This window comes from Lampris incognitus, chromosome 14 (genome assembly GCF_029633865.1).
Source record: "Lampris incognitus isolate fLamInc1 chromosome 14, fLamInc1.hap2, whole genome shotgun sequence".
In the NCBI taxonomy this organism is placed as follows: domain Eukaryota; kingdom Metazoa; phylum Chordata; class Actinopteri; order Lampriformes; family Lampridae; genus Lampris; species Lampris incognitus.
Window position 1 is genome coordinate 33192556 of NC_079224.1, and position 21034 is coordinate 33213589.

Genomic DNA, 21034 nt, shown 5'->3' on the forward strand with positions numbered 1-21034 from the left:
GCTCTATAATCATAGGTCTATAATCGCAAGTCTAAGATCAGAGAGCTATAATCATCGGTCCTATGATTATAGGCCTATGATCATAGATCAATGATTATAAACCTATGATCTTAGACCTAGTTGCGATTATAGACCTATGATTACAGACGTATGATCATAGGTCTTTAATCATAGGTCTATGATCATAGGTCTATAATAATAGGTCTGAATTCATGGATCTATAATCACAAGTCTGTAATCATAGGTTTATGATCTTAGGTCTATAATCACAGGTCAATAAGCATAGGTCTATAATTATAGGTTTATGAGCATAGTTCTATAATCGTAGATCTATACGATCATAGGTCTGTAATCGTAGGTCTGTAATCATAGGTCTATAATTATAGGTCATAGTCAGGGTGTACTTAATTATATCCAGATGCTGTTGACCCCATTCTTGTTATGAACCCATTCACAACCTTACTGACCACACTTGATCGTGTGCAATGACGCTATACCACCGTTTGTGCATCGGAATTCGGATAGGTCAGGATGTTGTTAAGCCGCTAGACAGGTTTCTGAATTGTCTTTTATAAGGTTTTTTTTTTAACATATACTTTGCTTTACAGTGAAGAACAACTCAGGGGTAACACCAGCGGAGCAATGTGGGGCCTGGGTTAAGGAGCCTGATGGTGGGTCCTTTACCTCCCCCAACTACCCAAAAAAATACCCACCTGAGAGGGAGTGTGTCTACATCATAGAAGGTGAGGCAACACCAAGGCTTCACGGTGTATCATTATGACACGGTATCTCTCTTCTTTTAAGATAGGATATTTATGTCTTATGTCGTGCCGCTTTTTTTTATTTCACATTACCTACTGTGCATCACCGCCCACATTTTGTGAAACTTTTCAGGGCTTATTTGTGAATAACGAACTAATTTTGTAGTTATTTTCAGTGTCAGCTACATAAAAGGAACTTTTTTAAGAGAAACGAGGCCAAGAGTGGTATCATGACAGATGGATAGCTGGGAAACAACAGCAACATACAGAACACATGTCTGTATCAACTCTGAATTCACAAAAATACACTTATATTTTAATTCTTGTATGGTTGCAGTTATTTCTTCCATGGAAAATTTGTTAACTGAGTGTCCGGGTAGGGTAGTGGTCTATTCCGTTGCCTACCAACACGGGGATCCTGGTTTGAATCCCCGTGTTACCTCCTGCTTGGTCGGGCGTCCCTACAGACACAATTGGCCATGTCTGCCGGTGGGAAGCCGGATGTGGGTATGTGTCCTGTTTACTACACTAGCACCTCCTTTGGTCGGTCAGGGCACCTGTTAAGGGGGGAGGGGGAACTGGGGGGAATAGCGTGATCCTCCCATGCGCTACATCCCCCTGGCGAAACTCCTCACTGTCGGGTGAAAAGAAGCGACTGGCGACTCCACATGTATCCGAGGAGGCATGTGGTAGTCTGCAGCCCTCCCCGGATTGGCAGAAGGGGTGGAGCAATGAACGGGACAGCTCGGAAGAGTGGGATAATTGGTCGGATACAATTGGGGGGGAAAAAGGGGGGGGGGAAACCCAACTTGCTTGCTGCTTTGGGAGAAAGTTTGGATAATGTGCTATGTTTTTCTGTTCATTTCGTATCTTGACTTGGCGGTCCAATACCACTACAAAAATGCCTTTTCTATCCTTTCGCCAGCCATATACTCACCACATATGTTTAGCAATCTACTTTAAATGCTACTCTGATAGCAACTGAAAATTGTACTCTGTTAAACAAACGTGGAGACAATAAAACACGTGAATAATGGAGTAGATGCAAAGAAAAATGCAACCAGAAATAGGAAACAAGAGAGTCAAGATGGTGGCGATGGTCCATCTCACATTCAACCAAAAAAAAGAACAAACAGCGAGGTTGAATGGTCACATATGTTAGGGTACACAGAAAGAAAAAACCCAGTAGAAATGCCAACAACAAAAGATAATAAAGCAAAGAAACCTTGCCGACTATGTCCTCGTTGTTAGATACCCTGTCCTGAACATATTTAAGTTAACGGTGGCCCAGCCAGTAAGGCTGAGACAGGCTGTAGTTTCAAGAGTAAAAATGGGTTTTAAGTCTCCATTTAAAAATATCAACTCAAGGGCATCCAGTTGGCGGTCTATTCTGTTGCCGACCAACAAGGAGATCGCTGGTTCGAATCCCCGTGTTACCTCCGGCTTGGTCGGGCATCCCTACAGACACAATAGGCCGTGTCTGCGGGTGGGAAGTCAAATGTGGGTATGTGTTTTGGTTGCTGCACTAGCGCCTCCTCTGGTCAGTTGGAGCGCCTGTTTGGGGAGGGGGGTACTGGGGGGAATAGCGTGATTCTCCCACGCGCTACATCCCCCTGGTGAAACTCTTCACTGTCAGCTGAAAAGAAGTGGCTGGCGACTCCACATGGCTCGGAGGAGGCATGTGGTAGTCTGCAGACCTCCCTGGATCGGCAGAGGGGGTGGAGCAGCGACTGGGATGGCTTGGAAGAGTAGGGTAATGGACCTATCGCTAAGCCCCACCCCCCTTAGTTATTGTTGCTAACTCGGACAAGCTACCCGGGCTGACTAGAGAGTTACAATGGCAGCTATCGGTGTCAAAACTATATCCCAAAAGGTTATACATAACTTTTGGAGACAGAGAGACCTGATTTTGTCTAGAAGGCATCAAAAAGGACTTCACTATGCTATGGAGGGATATGTACAAAATTTAAAACTAGATATGGTGGGTGACAAGCTTAAATTCGAGGCGAGAGTTTACAGATCACAATGCAAGAGGGAAATAAATAAATATTTGAGTTTCATCACCAGCCAGTCAGACTAGCTTGTTCTAGTCAGAAAGGCACAAACTGATGAAGCCTCTTGGATGAGAGGTGAAACGTCTTCACGGATATATACCAAGTCCAGTTGCACTTGATTCAATTCCTTTGGATAACTATGACATGGATGAATAAGAATATTCACAGACACCTCATCTCATGGTCATCATGATTGCAGATAACATCATCTAGGACCAGCATTGTTCGTGCACCGCAGTGTAAAATAAATTAATTTGCCTTCAATTAACTAACATTAATCCTGGAGAGGCACTGAGATCTACATGCGTTAGTTTATTTTATTAACTAGCTAGCATTACTCAGTACCTGCGTGAACAAATATAGACATCCTTGTTTATCTTCGTTACATTGAGTTGACTGTGTGGTCTGCCACACAGCTTAATCCACCGGAGACATTTGGCTCTGTCTTGTTTTGGTTTGGGAAATGGGATAAAATATACCCCGTTGCCTATCCTCTAAGGATACCTCGTATCAGTGTTGCATGTACCCCACGCACATCGTTTGACCATTTTTGTTCAACTTATATCCATCAAACATCACAAAAACGACGACTTCTGATGCAACTTAATGGAGTCATTAGCTCTAGATGTCCTAGTGAGCTCCCACGTGCATTTGGTACTACACTGGCATTGGCTCATCTGCGTTCGAGGGGCGGGACTGAGCGAACTGGGGTGAAAAGAGGGGGGTATCAGTTATCAGTTCAAATCATGATGTGCATTAGTTTTCCTTCATTATGTAATAAAAGTAACATTCATCCAGTCTTTCATTTATCGGCATCCTGTTTGCATTCTCCTCCCCTCATTTTATCTTCTTTTCCCCACATCATGTTTTTCCTCTGCGGCATCTCTCTGTCTCCAGCCTCCCCTCGACAGTGCATTGACCTGTTCTTTGACGAGAAGTACTCTATCGAGCCGTCCTGGGAGTGTAAGTTCGACCACATTGAGGTTCGCGACGGCCCCTTTGGCTTCTCACCCATCATTGGACGCTACTGCGGCCAGGAGAGCCCCTCGTACGTGCGGTCCAGCGGACGATATCTGTATATCAAGTTTGTGGCTGATGGTGAGCTGGAGGCCATCGGATTCTCAGCACGCTACAACTTCACACAAGGTGAGTGGTGGATGAGGTGCTCACCGACCTTTCAATGGAGTACAAGTACAAACACCCTGACACAAAATTACTCTCGGAAAAGGGAAAATACCACACGGACATTTCTAAAAGTAAATACTTGCGGGGCGTTTGGGTAGCGTAGCGGTCTATTCCGTTGCCTACCACAAGGATCAGCAGTTCGAATCCCCGTGTTATCTCCTGCTTGGTCAGGCGTCCCTACAGACACAATTGGCTGTGTCTGTGGGTGGGAAGCTGGATGTGGGTATGTGTCCTGGTCGATGCACTAGCGCCTCCTCTGGTTGGTCGGGGCGCCTGTTTGGGGGGGGGACTGGGGAGAATAGCGTGATCCTCCCACCCGCTGCATCCTCCTGGTGAAACTCCTCACTGTCAGGTGAAAAGAAGCAGCCCGGTATCACGAGATTTCATGTCATAGTCACGAAATTTAATCTATGAAATCGTGCTGGGGGACACGATGTCATTGAAATTTTCTTGTCCGGCACCACAAAGTTGTATCCAATGCATTCCCCACAGTTTTTGTGTTTTCAAATATATGTAAGTGACCGGCATTCTTCCCGGGAGGCCAGACCAGCCAGAGCCAGCATCTTGATAAAGTGACTCGCACAAGAAAAACTTGGCCCATAGGAATGCATTGGATACAACTTCGTGGTGCCGGACAAGAAAATTTCCGTGACATATTAAATTTCGTGACTATGACACGAAATCTCGTGATATCCGGTTGAAAGAAGTGACTGGCGACTCCACATGTATCGGAGGAGGCATGTGGTAGTCTGCAGTCCTCCCTGGATCAGCAGAGGGGGTGGAGCAGCAACTGGGACAGCTCAGAAGAGTGGGGTAATTGGCCAAATACAATTGGGGAGGAAAAAGGGACCCCCCCCTACAAAAAAAGTACATACTTGCTCTTAAATGTACTAAATGTATATTCACTTCCTTTATATAAGCTTTGGACCCAATGAATTGTTGATGAGCAATCCGAGATCAGCAGTCCTTTTAGATGTTTGATAAATCCAGTCCCCGATTGTTTTTTGGGACCAAGATTGGTTAATACAAGCCAAATTTCTACTTGTGAATGCTAAACAGAGTCTATAAGTCAGGATCAGATATTTTTGTCCTTGTTTACTTAAACACCGAGGTGCATTTAGGAAGGCGATAATATTGCCAAACAATAAATAAAGTGATTAAATCGAAGATTTGAAAGTGCTTTTAGGACATTTTAATGTGCTGTCTGATAGATTCATAGGATTGACTCCACTTGCTTTTGATATACGCAAACATACATCCTAAATTATTTTACCTTTGTATTAAAAATGCAGTGGAGTAAAACATATAGATGATTACTTTGAAATGTAATGGATAGTAAATGGACACTTTAAAAATGTACAGTAATGAAGTACTTTTACCCAAACGGTACAGCCGCATTTTAGGGATGCCTCATATATACATATTAAGTAGAACAAGAGAATCTGAATCACAGGACTTTAAGTTTTATAAAGTCAATGAAGGTCCTGCAAACAAAAGCCTCAACAAGCATGAACAGAGACAGATATTTTCAAGGCTGTAGGGTAACTACTTTTTTTTCCCCCAAGAGGCCTGGAATGTACTGACAATCTAATACATCTCTTGTTGTTGTGAAACATCTTCAGGAGTGTTTTCTTTATCAAGCATACATTTTAGGGAATAGCCAATGAAATGCAGCTGACCAAGGAGCACTTCCCATCTTTATCAGATGGTTAGAGGCCACAGCAATGAATATATTAGACTATTTTTCCAAGCTTTTTATCATGCATAATGATTTAATGAGCATTATTAGGCCTACACGCCTATTCAGTGATCTAGAATAAGTGCATATTGTACAATATGTTGGTATCCTTAAATCCTACAGTGTATTTAGAAGTAACACAAATGAAAGCTCACCCATGTCATGCAAGCAGGATTTGTGTGTGTGTGTGTGTGTGTGTGTGTGTGTGTGTGTGTGTGTGTGTGTGTGTGTGTGTGTGTGTGTGTGTGTTCATGAGAAGATCGCAACCTGAGGGTCAAAGCTCTTACATCTGTCATCAACGGGCAGCAGTGAAAAGACTGACTGAGTTTATTTACATGCAACCTTTGCCATACTGTTTCTGTTGTTTTTTTTTGTTTTGTTTTTTTTATATCATACCAAGTTGCCATGGTCCCCAGCTGCCAATCTTTTTGGCTGCAGCCTGATTTCAGAGTATTACTATGGCTCTGAGCTGCTGGCTCCTTCCCTTTGCCTTGCTCTAGCCTGTTGAGAGATTTACGTTGTTAGCTGCTGCATGTCAGCATGGACAACCTTTCTGTCTTTCGCCTTCTCTGTTTTTGTTTAGCTTTTTCTCACATGCTATGATCTTCTTTATTGCCCCCCCCCCCCGTACAGCCAGCATTTGAGTACATCTCTCCATCTTTGTTGCCATCTAAACACGCACGCGCAGACATAAACATTTCAGTACGCATTTAAATTGGAGATCATTTTCAATTATTTGAAGGAGTGAGTATCTACAGTGAGCTCAGAATCGAGACGGAGACAATGCGTGCCATCTTAACCCGTTAACAAAGGTCCATTTGCATGCCACAAGGCATGAACTTGATGTGTCCATCTGTAATGCAACCACACCAAGCAGCAGCTGAGAGGGGGTGGGGGTGGGGGGCATTTCTTCAAACACACGCGCTCATACATGCACACGAGCTCTCCCTATAACACAGACACAGACACAGACACACACACACACACACACACACACACACACACACACACACACACACACACACACACACAGAGTTGATGAAAGCTTGTCTTCAGGGGAATACAGCTTGTCAGCGCTGAGCTGCGGTAGCAGCTTAAGGGAGACCCAGGCACAGACTTTATTAACAACAGATTTTATAGGCCACCTACATTGAGGAGGGGCAAAGATTAATCTGTATCTCTCTATCTATCCATCTCCCTTACTGTTGTACTGTTTATCTTTCCTTCATTCCTTCCTTCTCTCATTTACCCATTCATCCTATCTTTCTTTCCTCCTTTCTTTATTTGCCATAATAAATTGATAGAACAATGAATACACCCTGGGCTACTGTTGTATTACAATGACATTTTAATCACACTGAGTTTGGTGCAAACGTGCCTTTATGCATGCTCAGTAATTCAGGTAAGAAAATCAAAGAAGATTGAATCAGTTCATCTGGATACAACGTATGTTTCATCACTCACCTTTTTTTTTAATTATTGTTCCCCCTTTTTCCTCACCAATTGTACATGGCCAATTACTCCACTCTTCCGAGTGTCCCAGCCGCTGCTCCACCCCCTCTGCCGATCCGGGGAGGGCTGCAGTCTAACACATGCTTCCTCCGACACGTGGAGTCGCCAGCCACTTTTTTTCACCTGACAGTGAGGAGTTTCGCCAGGGGGACGTAGCGCATGGGAGGATCACGTTATTCCCCCCAGTTCCCCCTCCCCCTGAATAGGCGCCCCGACTGAGCAGAGGAGGCGCTAGTGCAGCGACCAGAACACGTACCCACATCCGGCTTCCCACCCGCAGACACAGCCAATTGTGTCTGTAGGGACGCCCGACCAAGCCGGAGGTAACACGGGGATTCAAACTGCGGATCCCCGTGTTGGTTGACAATGGAATAGACGACTACGCTACCCAGATGCCCCATTTCATCACTCATCTAAGTAACGTCTTCAGTCTAAAATGACTGCAGTTATCCCCAGTATTGTTTATAAGGGGTGGGGATACCTGCAGTCAGTTTAGACTGAAGAGGTCACTCAGTTGAGTGATGTCTGTGAATGTTCTCACAGACATTGTTAGTTGAGTGATGAAATGTTTCTGTCAATAAACATTGTATCCAGATGAACTGATTCAACCTTCTTTGATTTGGTGCAAAAGGTTTCTAAAATCTAAAAATAACTAAATTGGTTGATGGAATACTTAATTTTTGATCATTAAATTTATCAATAAAAGAAAAGCCTATTTCAACTGACAGTCCTTTAAGTCCATCCAAAAAGATTTTGACTTAAAGTTTAATGTTTGAGATGCTGATGACAGATGTTTGCATTTGGTAGCACTGCTACAAGTTAAGCAGGCTGAAAAAATATTTCTCTAAAAATCACATGCAATGCTTTCTGATCAGAATGAGGGCACCTCACAGTATTTGTTAAAACATATGTAACCCTTAAAAACCTGAACTCTTACTTAAGGAGATTTTCTTCATGCCGTTATTGGCAGATCAGTAGAAGCTGTTTTCTCTGTTTACATCAAATGTAATGAGTCCTTAATGCCAAATTCTAATCTCCTGCCTAATTCTACTCATCACGAGCGGTAGGATAAAGAATTAATTCATCCTCACACACACACACACACACACACACACACACACACACAAAAAACTGTGTTTCTCTATACTTGTGGGGACCCCTCATTGACTACATTAATTCCTTAGGTCTTAACCTTAACCTTAACCTAACCCCAAGTCCTAACCCTAAAATAGACCCTTTTCCTCATGGGGACCCATAAAATGTCCCCAAAAAGTTGGTGGTTTCTGTTTTTTCAGAATAAGAATCAGAAACACTTTGTCATTTCATTTCATGCACTTGCGCACATGAAACAAAAACATCATTTCCCCCAGCCTACAGCAGTGCAACACAAAGACAAAAACACATGTCCAAAAACTACAACAACTATAAGAACACATATATCCAAACTAACACATATATATCTAAACTAAAAAAAAAAATCACTGGAACGAACGCTAGCCAGGATGACTGTCGGAACTGCCGGTCTGCATGGACTAACAGTTAGCTTAGCCTACCCCGCTTCCGCATACTGTCAGACCACCCTCGGTATTACCTCTTCGGGCACAGCTCCAGGCAGGCCTGTGGTCCCTGGGCCCACAGGATGCAGAAGACCAAGCTGTCCCAGCTGATCCAGCACCAGCTCTCCCAGCCATCAAACGAAGACAAACTTAGACACAGACTTGGGCAGACACTGTATTGATGGTACTGGGTGAGGCTGCCACAAACGTGAATTTGTGCCGCCATCTTCTCACACTTGTACTGGGTGAGGCCGCTGCAAATGTGAATTTGCGCCACCATCTTCCCATACTGGAAGCAGAATTTTCTATCCCAGTGAGGACATTTGGTCCCCATTGGGACAGAAAAACAAGGGTGCACGCACCCCCCACACACACACACACACACAACAATATGCCCATGTGTTACACAAAGGTCAGTAGAGTGTTGTTTAAATTATTTACCCTTAGATTGGAGCCCAGCCTTTCTTTTTTTATGACCTGTCACAAAATCATCTTCCATGAAAATTAATGTGAATGATTGTAAACCTGAGACTGACCAGCTATAGCCTTGAAGGAAAAGTGTTCCACTCAAGTACGAGGTGTGATGCCACTAGAATAAATGAGTGTAAATTGCATGACTTGTCTATGGGCTTGTGTGTGAGTAATGAAGAAAATGCCAAGAAGGAAAAGAGCTGTTCGCCTCCTTGAAAAAGAAAACATCAACCCCTTAGAATCAAGTATAATGATTAAGAGAAGAATAAACCTATAATCACTACTGCTATTTCCCCTTTTCATTCTTCTGTTGTGGTATGTGATAGATTGATGTGCCAATCAGTGATTTCATTGATTTCATAAAAAAAATTAACAACTCCCACAAGTTCCCACAAGTGACCTTTTCTCATTGAGGTTAATTACACCTGTTCCCTGCAACATCTTTCATAAGTACTTTTATAGGATAAAAAACTGCTGTCTCTGAAACATTATGAACAAATAATGACAATACAGCTTATGTAAACCTCCCTTGTAAATTCATTTTTGCACATAAAATGCCTAGAAAACAAAAACTGGACATTTACACTAAAGATATAAAAGTTCTGCATACCTTGATCGAGCCACCAAACACCACAGTCGGTTACTATAGTCTAATAATAGTCTGTATGGGGAAAGCGCCCATTCAGAGGGTTAATAACAGATGAGGCCAGTGGGGGGAGATAGAGGGGGAAACAGTAATGTGGGGTGCCACCATAGGCGGAGATGGAGGCTCCGGGAAGCGAGTGGGAGCAAGTTGGCTGCTAGCATATGGCTACCCAGCCCGTTGGGGTGGACCCCGTCAGTCCTGAAGAGGGAGAAACGATCCCAAAACAGATTAAATAAAATTGTCAATAAAACCTTTGTTGTGAGCTCTGCAGGCAAACCGGAGCAAAGTATGGAGGCTGAGGATTCTGCTGACAGTCCCTGCTCCACGGCCCTGTGTGGGAATAGGACTGGAAATAAAAACAAGACTTTCCGCAAGTACTTAAAAAAGCTAAAAAAAAGTCATTAAAATAATTTTTGGTCAGTTCAGACTGCTGACGAGCTGCATCGTTTGACCCTACATGATCACTCTATTGGTGGAGGATGGGAGTGAGCGCGGCAGCCCCGGGAGCTTAACCAGGATAGCAGGGACTGTGGCTTCAGTTAAAGTGTGTGGCTGCGTTGAAGAAACAATGTTCCATTAATGTGGCTGGGGAGAAAAGGGGACGAGGAGATGTCGGCTGTGGATTCTCATGGCGGGAGAGTGCACGATCCACACTGTTGAAATCGCCGACTGGGGACGGGGTGTCCGAGCAGGCGAGTGTTGTGGCGAGGCAGTGATATCAGCTCTGAGAAGGGATTTCCCTGCCGGCTTGGGGCAAGATAGACTTCCAGAGCGTCTGATCATGGTCTCTCTCAGGATCTTATGCCGGGAAGAGGCGGTCATTACCCAGGATGAGGGCTGTTGTTTTGGCTTCATAGTAGGATGGCGAGTCACCTGAACACTGCTAGCCACTAGTGGTGGGGAAGCTGCAGTGTCGGCAGGCGTCGATTTTGTAGAGGGGTCTAGATCGGGACGAGTCTGAACCGCAGGATCATCAGCTGGGTGGACCAGAGTGTCGTCAGCCAGGGTCACGTCGTGGTTGGAGAGGTTTCAGCGAGGGGGTGGGGCAGCCCCATCCGAGTCTCTCTTGCGACCGTGGACGACCACTTCGGTCCAGAACGACTGATAGTTAGGTGTCGAGCAGGAGAAAAGCCAGGGACAAGTGGAGCGGTTCCAAAGAACTGTGTCCTGGAGTGTTGCACCGAGAGAGGAAATCCGGTTGGACTGCCCAGAAGCTTCATGAAGCTGGTCAAATGGGAGTCTTTTTTATGCAGTTCATCAGAAAGCTGTCGAATATCCTCTTTCAGGTCAGTAATCTTTCTGTTTGCTTTCTCGAGTAGCACACAGTCCTCATAGGGAAAAATTTGCACAATTGTTTTGATTAGCTTAGACACCAGGCTAAAACAACCATAGCAAAGCAAGTAGCCGGATCAGGGAATTGTAATCAATAGGAAAGCAAGCAGGGATGTCACGTAAAAAGAATGGAGCTGAGATAAAATGGTAAAAGGCCAGTAAAACCGCTGAAATCAATTCAGATCAATGTGTTAAAACGTTAAAACGATAACTACGAACCGGCTAACGATGCTAAAAACAAGCATTTGCCGCCATTAGCTGAGGATTGAGTCCGCACGGTTCTCACCACAAACAGCTCCCGCACTAGACTCGGAGGCATCGCCAGTGCGATCAGCTCAATGCAGGAGTCGATGATCGAATAAAATCCATAAAATAATCGATGCAAACCATAAAATCAATTAAATTAATGGTCTCAAGGTGTTGTTAAGAGTTTTTAAAAGTTAAACGCAAGCAGAGCAACAGTCAGCTGGGAACTGGAACCAGAAGTTAGGAAGATGTGGAAAAAAATACTCTTGAAGCCCAATTGTTTAGCATAGGTATAATTTAACTTCTTAAAATTCTGTCAGATTATTTCTTTTACTAAAATCCATTTTTTACTCAACAAAAACCTATCAAAATTGCGCATCGACATGGCACAGACAAGTGCAGTAATAGCCTACGGGTTGTTTGTTGTTACAAAAACAACAATCCGTAGCAGTTTACGGATTACTAAACGACCAAGTGGTATCGATAGAAATGCTATATCGTTCTCTCAAAGCAAAAAAAGTGAATTTGGCATTTCGTACTTGTATTTTCTTAACGTATGCTAAGCATGTAATGAATGAAAGGTCACGTGTTTAACTTGACCTACTCACGGGTGTACGTGCAGTGCGTGTGACGTATACAGGAAGTGAGACGGGCATGTTATGAAGGTTGTATGTCGGATGAACGCTAGTAAAAGCTACACAGTTAAGAACCTACGAAGTCGGCTCGTTCTTGAATTATTCTTATGTCAGTAAGACAAGGCGTCTACGGACATTACATGGTGTCAGAATAGTCTGTGTATCGGAACACGAGCGGTCATGCCGAAGTTTAATCCGCCGAGTGAATTCAAGTTTGACTGCCCCGTTGAATGGCCGGAGTGGAAACAACGGTTTTCGCGCTTCAGGCTCGCGACAAAGCTGGATAAAGACGACGGGGAGATTCAAGTGAGTTCGCTGATTTATGCAATGGGCTGCGAGGCTGAAAAGATATTCAGCTCGTTTGACTTCGCGGCGGAGGGTGATAAAGTGGACTATGATATCGTACTGAAAAGGTTCGACGGCTACTTTATTCCCCGCCGTAACATCATATATGAGAGGGCGTGCTTCTATCAACGTAGCCAGCAGCCAGGAGAGACAGCGGAGATGTACATCCGGACATTGTATGAGCTGTCTGAACACTGTGAGTTTGGGGACAAGAGGGATGAACATATCAGAGATCGTCTGGTAGTGGGCACAAAAGATAAGGTGCTCTCCCGTCAGTTCCAGCTCACAGCGGACCTTACTCCGGTGAAAGTCATTGAACAAGTGCGCCAGGCGGAGGCAATAACAAAGCAGCTCAGCCTCCAAGCTAACCAACCAGAGGCCCAGCTGGCTAACGTCAATGTTGTCCGACGGCGGGACGGACGCCAAAACAAAAAGGGCGGACAGCGTCATGGTGGCAGCAGACCTGCAACCAACAAAGTAGATGAATGCGGGAGGTGCGGCAAGACGCAGCACACCGATGAGCGGAAGTGTCCTGCAACGAACAGTAAGTGCAACAAGTGTCATAAAAAGGGACATTGGGAGCGTGTATGTCACGCTAAAGCGGTGAGAGAAGTCACTGAAGAGGTTAAACAGCTGTACTTTCTGGGAGAAGTTGGCAAAGAGAGCAGTCAGGAAGATTGGACTGTTAGTTTAACAATAAGTGATGTACCAATAACCTTTAAACTTGACACGGGGGCTGACGCTACTGTTATCAACCAAGGGACATTTAAAAAGCTGAAGCCAAACATAAAACTGGGACCTCCTGACACATGCTTCATAAGCCCAGGTGGAAACATCAGCTGCATAGGACAGTTTCAAGCCACAACCAACTACAAGGAGAAACAATACTCCTTTCCAGTGTATGTGATCAAGGGGAGAGGCAGCTGTCTGCTGAGTCGTCCAGAGGCAGTGGAGATGGGTCTAGTGAAGCGGATGAATGAGGTCAGTGGAGTTTTCGGTTCAAGTGGACTGCTGAAAACAGACCCAGTGAAAATAGCTCTGGTGGAGGGTGCCCAGCCATACGCGGTGCATACAGCCAGACGGATACCGCTGCCACTTGTACCACTGGTTAAGAAAGAACTGCAGCGCATGGAAAATGAGGGCATTATTGAAAAAGTGACTCAGCCCACAGAATGGTGCGCCGCTATGGTGCCGGTGCTGAAACCGAACAAGAAAGAGGTTCGCTGCTGCGCTGACCTCAGGAGGCTGAATCGAGCGGTGAAACGTGAGAAATACGTGCTGCCCACTATGGAGGAAATAATGCCAAGGCTCGCAGGGTCAAAGTTCTTCACAACGTTGGATGCAGCAAGTGGGTTTTACCAGATCCCCTTGCATGAAGACAGCAGGGGGCTCACCACTTTCATCACCCCATTTGGGAGGTATGCTTTCTGCCGCCTTCCATTTGGTATAACGAGTGCTCCAGAGATTTTCCAGAGAAAGATGGCGGAAACTCTGACCGGGCTAGAGGGCACAGAGGTGTACATGGATGACATCCTTATACATGGAGAGACTGAGGAAATCCATGACCGGCGCCTAGCAGAGGCGCTGGGGGTCATTGAAACAGCAGGTCTCAAACTGAACCAAGCGAAATGCAAGTTCAAACAGAAACAAGTCCGCTTCCTTGGTCATATCATCAACGAGGCAGGCATCAGACCTGACCCGGACAAAGTGGCCGGAATAGAGAACTTTCCTCAGCCCCAGAACGTGACGGAACTCAAGAGGTTCCTCGGGATGGTGAACTATTTGGCAAAATACGTCCCAGAGCTGTCCACTGTAGGTCAGCCGCTTTATGGACTGCTTAAAGCAACGACAGAGTGGCTGTGGGGACCTGCACAGAACACAGCATTCCAAGACCTTAAAGCAGCACTCGCCACCGCCCCGGTACTCACCTTTTATGACGTCACTAAGGCTACGGTGGTGTCAGCAGATGCCAGCAGCTACGGGCTGGGGAGTGTTCTGCTCCAGCAGCACGGGGAACACTGGAAGCCCGTGGCCTACTGCTCCCGACGGCTGAGTGACGCAGAGACAAGGTACGCACAGATCGAGAAAGAGTGCTTAGCCAGCGTCTGGGCATGTGAAAGGTTCGAGAAGTACTTGTTTGGGCTTGACAATTTCAGACTTGTCACCGATCATAAACCACTAGTGCCCCTCATGAACAGCAAAGACTTGGATAATGTGCCCATTAGGTGCCAGAGACTGTTAATGAGGCTGATGCGTTTCAATGCAGTGGCTGAATACGCACCAGGCAAAACTTTAGCTGTGGCTGATGCACTCTCCAGAGGCCCAGAGCAGTGCTACGGAGATGGTGCTTCTCATGATGATGTTGCAGCGCACATTGATGCCATCGTGTGCCAGGTGCCTGCCACACCTCAAAGGATGCAGGAGATAAAACAGAGCACGGATGGGGATCTGCAGCTCCAGACAGTGTTGGGCTTCATCAGACACGGCTGGCCTGAGTATGTCGATAAAGTGCCGGAGACAGTCAGAGACTTTTATCAGGTGAGAGGGGAGTTATCTGCGGTAGATGGTTTAGTCATCAGAGGCAGTCGTATCGTCATTCCCACAGAGATGAGGGAGGTGATCTTAGACAGAATACACGACGGGCACCAGGGGATAGTTAAGTGCAGAGAGAGAGCTAGCCAGTCAGTGTGGTGGCCCAAAATGACAGAGCACATTACAACAAAGATACAGCAATGTCAATTCTGCAGAGAACACAAGAACACACAGAGAAAAGAGCCTTTAATGTCAAGTGAGCTCCCATCCAGACCATGGCAGAAAGTTGGCATAGACCTGTGTGAGTACAAAAAGCAAAACTACTTGATAGTGTCTGACTATTATTCCAGGTTTTACGAGATCCTAAATCTACCAACAACTACTAGCAGTCAGGTTGTAGCTAGGCTGAAGGCCACATTTGCACGTTTTGGTATCCCTGAAATTGTAGTTAGTGATAATGGGCCACAGCTAGTTTCAGAAGAGATGAGGAGGTTCAGTGAGGATTATGATTTCATCCATGTGACTTCAAGCCCACACTACCCCCAGAGTAATGGACAGGCAGAGAGGGCTGTTCAGATAGCCAAAAGCATATTAAGGCAGGAAGACCCTCTCCTCGCCCTGTTGACATACAGAGCTACACCCTCTTCTTCCACTGGAGCCAGTCCAGCGGAATTGCTCATGGGTAGGAGACTCAGAACCACCTTACCCACATTGCAGCATAACCTGAAACCGGCCTGGCCTAAAGAGGAACTGATCAAAACCGCTGACGCCGCAGCCAAATCGAGGCAGGCTTTCTACTACAACCGCAGGAACGGCGTGCGGACACTGCGCCCACTGAACTCGGGTGACGCAGTACTCACCAAACTTGATGGACAGAAAACATGGACAATGCCAGCAGTTGTTCACAGTCAGAGCTCCACTCCCAGATCCTACATAGTGGAGACAGCTCAAGGTGAACATTACAGAAGGAACAGGCGCCACCTGTTGGCCACACCTAAAACACTCACCTTTGTCAGCAGGGATCCTGACCATGTCACTCCAGGGGAGAGTGGAAACACGGATGAGTCCCGAGCAGCAGAAATGCCAACTTCCACACCATATGTTACTCGCTCTGGCAGGGTGAGCAAGCCTGCAATCCGGCTGGATTTGTGAGGCGTATGGACTTGTGTACTGTGGGGGATTTTTTATTTTTTGTGAAAAGGGGGGTGATATACAGGTTAGAAAATCATCTTAGAGGGGGAGATGTAATGAATGAAAGGTCACGTGTTTAACTTGACCTACTCACGGGTGTACGTGCAGTGCGTGTGACGTATACAGGAAGTGAGACGGGCATGTTATGAAGGTTGTATGTCGGATGAACGCTAGTAAAAGCTACACAGTTAAGAACCTACGAAGTCGGCTCGTTCTTGAATTATTCTTATGTCAGTAAGACAAGGCGTCTACGGACATTACAAAGCAGACATGATAATTTCGGTTCTAATGTGTGTCATGACCTCAGCCGTCATTCAAGAGCCGTTCTTACCTACGGTGGTACAGCCGACGATGAGCTCGCTGTAGCGGCATCAGAACCGATGTCCTCGGTTGACCCTGGAAAGATGGTCGGAACAGAGACTCTTGTGAAATCACTCCAATTTGGAACCACACAACAAGTTATCCATTTTTCCGAGCCACTAAAAGGAAAGTTTGACTCGTTTGGCTTCTCCTGTCGTTCAGCACACTAACAAACGAATCCGATTTATGTGTACTTTTTAAAATGTCAGACAAACAACCGATTTCTGCTAGCCCGCTCAAAATTCCGAGTTGTAACTTTAAGCCAATCGTTGACCTCTACTATACTCCCCCGCCCGCCCCTGAGCTGTCAATCAAAACCAAGCCATGAGACGCTGTTAAGCAGTGGTGTGTTACGCCTGGAAAAATAGTTCCTATCAATTTCTGCCCTCCAAACTCATATTTTCTCAATACGAGAGCCTGTTCGGATCCAATTGTATTAACAGTAGCATATCAGCTTTCTAATATGGGAACTAGGCGACCACTGGGGGTGGGTATTGTATTTAGAAATCACGTCAGGACACAGCGCTGTCGCTCGACACAACCTCTCCGTGGCATTCTTTATTTAGACTGACACAGCATCAAAGGCAGACCCGATCAAACAACCCAGAGCCCGCAGGCATCACCAATCGATCCCAGCACAATAGAACAGCACCAAATCAAATGCAGCACTGTCGATGTGTGCATACATAACATTTCCCCCCCCCCCCCGGCAGGATTTCAAACATGAAAGGTTGACACAAAGTCCTCTAGGTGGCCACTTGCTGTGTATTTAGCATAGCAGCACACTCAGCTGCTCCCTCAACCTGTAGTGCGATGGTAATTGCTCTGGACAGCAGCAGATCGTCTTTTTCCAGCAGGAGAGTCTCACGCACCTTTGCGTTGTTGGTGTGTTCGATTAGCTGGTCGCGAACCATCTCGTCCTGAAGCGCGCCAAACTTGCATGAGCTAGCTAGCCCTCGCAAATTAGCTACGTACTGCCGCACAGACTCACCAGGCAGTTGGTGTCGCTGACGGAATATAAATCGCCGAAGGAGGGCACTCTGTGGAGCAGCGAAATGGGTGCTCATAAGTCCCACAGCTTCGGCAAAGCTTGTAACGTTCCCCAGAGACCCGAGCACACGATGACCCTCTGCTCCCAAGCAGTGTAGCAACAGAGCCGTCTTCCTAGCCTGGCTCACGTCGTCGAGCCCTGAGGCGATGATGTAATTTTCAAAACTATGTAGCCAGCGAGTCCATGGTACCGGAGGCTCGCCAGGTAATGCCAGGAAGGGGGCAGGTGGTGGGAGGGAGATATCAGCCATCCTCGTCGCCAATATTGTATTTAGAAATCACGTCAGGACACAGCGCTGTCGCTCGACACAACCTCTCCGTGGCATTCTTTATTTAGACTGACACAGCATCAAAGGCAGACCCGATCAAACAACCCAGAGCCCGCAGGCATCACCAATCGATCCCAGCACAATAGAACAGCACCAAATCAAATGCAGCACTGTCGATGTGTGCATACATAACAGTGGGCTTTTTAAGGGTTGTTAGACGGGTGTTTGGCGGAAGTGGGGGGGGGGTCTTATGATTGGGGACTGAGCGGTGCGGGTCGTGACTGTAAATAAAAGGGCAATAAACTTGACTGTTTCAACTGAGATTACGTGGTCCTGACCTTTCAATGGATCAAAACACTTCATTGGTGTCGGAAGTGGGATCCGTGACTTGGAATCCACGCCGGGAGTTTCGAACCATCAGGAGCAAGCTATGGAGGCGCGAGGTCCGAGATCCGACGGGAGATTCTGATAGACGATATCGGCGAGGAGGACGAGGAGCCAGTAGTAATACAGCCATGCGACGGGCACGACTGGATAACCTAATGGAAGAAACAGAACGCCTCCTAGACGAACTGGAGATGGAGCAGACAGGTGCGAGACCCGCTCGTCATAGCACCTTTGCTGCAAGAGCCGCTGGCCCTTGGCTAATGGGTTGGACCCTTTGGTCGACTGGTTAATTTAGTCGCTCGTGGTGCGGGAGACCCGGGTTCGCATCCCGGCTGCCACGGTTCCCGGCTGCCCCGCCCCCCGCCCCGAATTCGCTACATTGGTGTCAGAAGTGGGATGGTGAGACTGTGAGGCCATTGGAAGCTGATATGCTGAAGCGCGGGGGCGCGCTTCCCGAAGGAGAGTGAGGGGTGTGTAACGAACACGAATGACTAGACTCGCCGGCCCATGGCTAATGGGCCGGACCCGTTAGTTGACTGGTTCCCCGTGGTGCGGGAGACCCGGGTTCGCCTCCCGGCTGCGGCGGTTCCCGGCTGCCCCCGATTTGGCTAAAATATAAAAGCAATATAGGGAAAAGTGGTGTACGCTTGCGATGTGGTGCAATGGCTCGTAATTACGCTGGTATGGTCCTTTAAGCTTTTACTCTGGTCAAAGTTGTTTTACAACAAAGTTTGACTACTGGCAATCCATTTCTTGTTTGAAATGGGTCAGTCTTAAATAAACGTCCATGCAACTGACAGCCAAGATTTTCTTTACCATTACATTCTTAAAATGACTTATTTACTAAGTTTGTCCCTTAATTAAGCGAATAAATATTTCAGTATGAACCTGAAGGGTGATTGTATGTATCAGTGACTATTTAGAGGAAACATTTGTTCCATGCTGAACAGTATTAGGAATGGATTACCTAAATCGTCTTAAATCCAGTCTTCATCTGGTCTTCATTTTTTTTTCTTTTGCGTATACTCTCTGCTCAGCCTACAGGGCGAATGTGCAAGCACCCACACAGGCATGCGAAAATAAAAGTGAGTAATCTGTGACTGGTGCAGAGGTACGAGACATGAGAGGATTAATAAAGAGCCTCAAATGATTTACAGTTAATCAGTTCTTTCACGACTTAGATCACGACCATTTGCTGATGTGGAGAACATTCAAAATGATGAACGAAAGCAATGACAATTCATAAAGCTGACACACACACACACACACCAATAACATGTACAAATGGCAATGCGTCCTTCCCAGTTATATTTTTGTCGCATTATACTTTGGGGGTGTTTTATCTGGTTATACCAAAGGAAATTGGATTTCTGTCATACACAATGTCAAGTTGGCTTCTACTGGAAGGTATATCTGATGGGTAGGGAAAAAAAGGGTTTTGAAGTGACATTTTCATCATCTGGGAGTCATTGCAGGCAGAGACTAATCTGTTCTGGATTTATTTCTTACATCGGGATTAATAATCCACCTACCTAGTAGATTCATCATCACAAAGGTTTAGAGCACAATGTCTCTATCCTCTGGCTCCACTTTTCTTTTTTTTTTTTTAATGAAGGGTGTCTGGATGCGCGCAGGATGAATGAGGTCACAGGGAATGAGTTGGCTGGCACACAGCTTATGCAAGTCTTGCTGGGATATCTTTTTTCAGTATTATGTGGAAATATGTCTTTTATTATTATTGTGCAATGGGTTTGTAATTTCAGCATTACCAAAAGATTTTGTACTTATCCCCAAAATCCAAGGTCTTTCATAATACAAAAAATGCCGTACAGCAGGAAGATTTAATTATATTTTTGCAGAAAAAGAATATGTCGTAATCATTCTAGAACAAATTTAAAAAAAGAAAGAATAAATACAAGCTTGGTCAATTTAGGGTGGCATAACGGTGACCAGCCTCACTAAAACCTAGTGGTTCTCATACCCATCCATTTGCATCCCATCCATTCCCACCAGGAAAAGTCCCACAGCCCCTTTTAACTCCCTGGTTACCTTCAGTAAAGAAATTTCCTTCCTAGAGCATATGAAGATGTATTATTCCCCAACAATTCTAACATTGTACTTGCCTTTTAGATCCGGAGTTTAAAGACATTGGAGTGCTCCCGGCTCTACCTTGTAAGTACACACTTTACAGGATCATGACACGGCATGACAATATTTAGACCCTGCAGCACATTCACAATATTTCACAATGCAACTCAGTTGTATTAGTAACAGCGTTCATATTCATTTTGGTGGCCCAATCAAAACAGGGATATTTTTAGGGATATTTTCAGGGGATAGACTACTCTACCTCCTTTCCAAAGGTTACATTACCTGACGATATATCCCCAAAAATGTTTTTGTGGCTTATTTTTTTATGTTTCAGTAGAACTAGCATGTTACTTCCAACTGTGTATTTCAACAGTAAAAACAATGAAAAATGCTTTTACTCCCAGTTTGTGAGTTTGATTTGAGCGGTCCAGAAGGCTTCGTAGAGTCAATCCAGATTGCCAGAGAGGGCCAAGCCCTTCAGACAGAGGCTGTCGACTGCAGGTGGTACATCAGGGCTCCGCCAAAGGCTAAGGTCTGTATGTGTTCACATTAATGGGTATCTTAATGTCACTGTCATTGCTTCCACAATGGATGTTTGTTGTTGCTGTTGTACTTTTTAATTGCACATTGAATGTTTTAATCTGATTTTTACCTATGTCTGGGAATTTCAGAT

General features: G+C 45.5%; 1 protein-coding gene across 1 annotated transcript in view; it reads left to right on the plus strand.

The window, feature by feature from the left end:
- Window positions 1–21034, plus strand: part of LOC130124016 (neuropilin and tolloid-like protein 1) — a 33427-nt gene that overhangs the window by 1686 nt on the left and 10707 nt on the right. The window contains exons 3-6 of the mRNA XM_056293379.1: window positions 609–743; window positions 3713–3961; window positions 20401–20442; window positions 20766–20893. Of these exons, the coding sequence (XP_056149354.1) occupies window positions 609–743; window positions 3713–3961; window positions 20401–20442; window positions 20766–20893 (554 nt within the window). The remainder of the gene's footprint in view (window positions 1–608; window positions 744–3712; window positions 3962–20400; window positions 20443–20765; window positions 20894–21034) is intronic.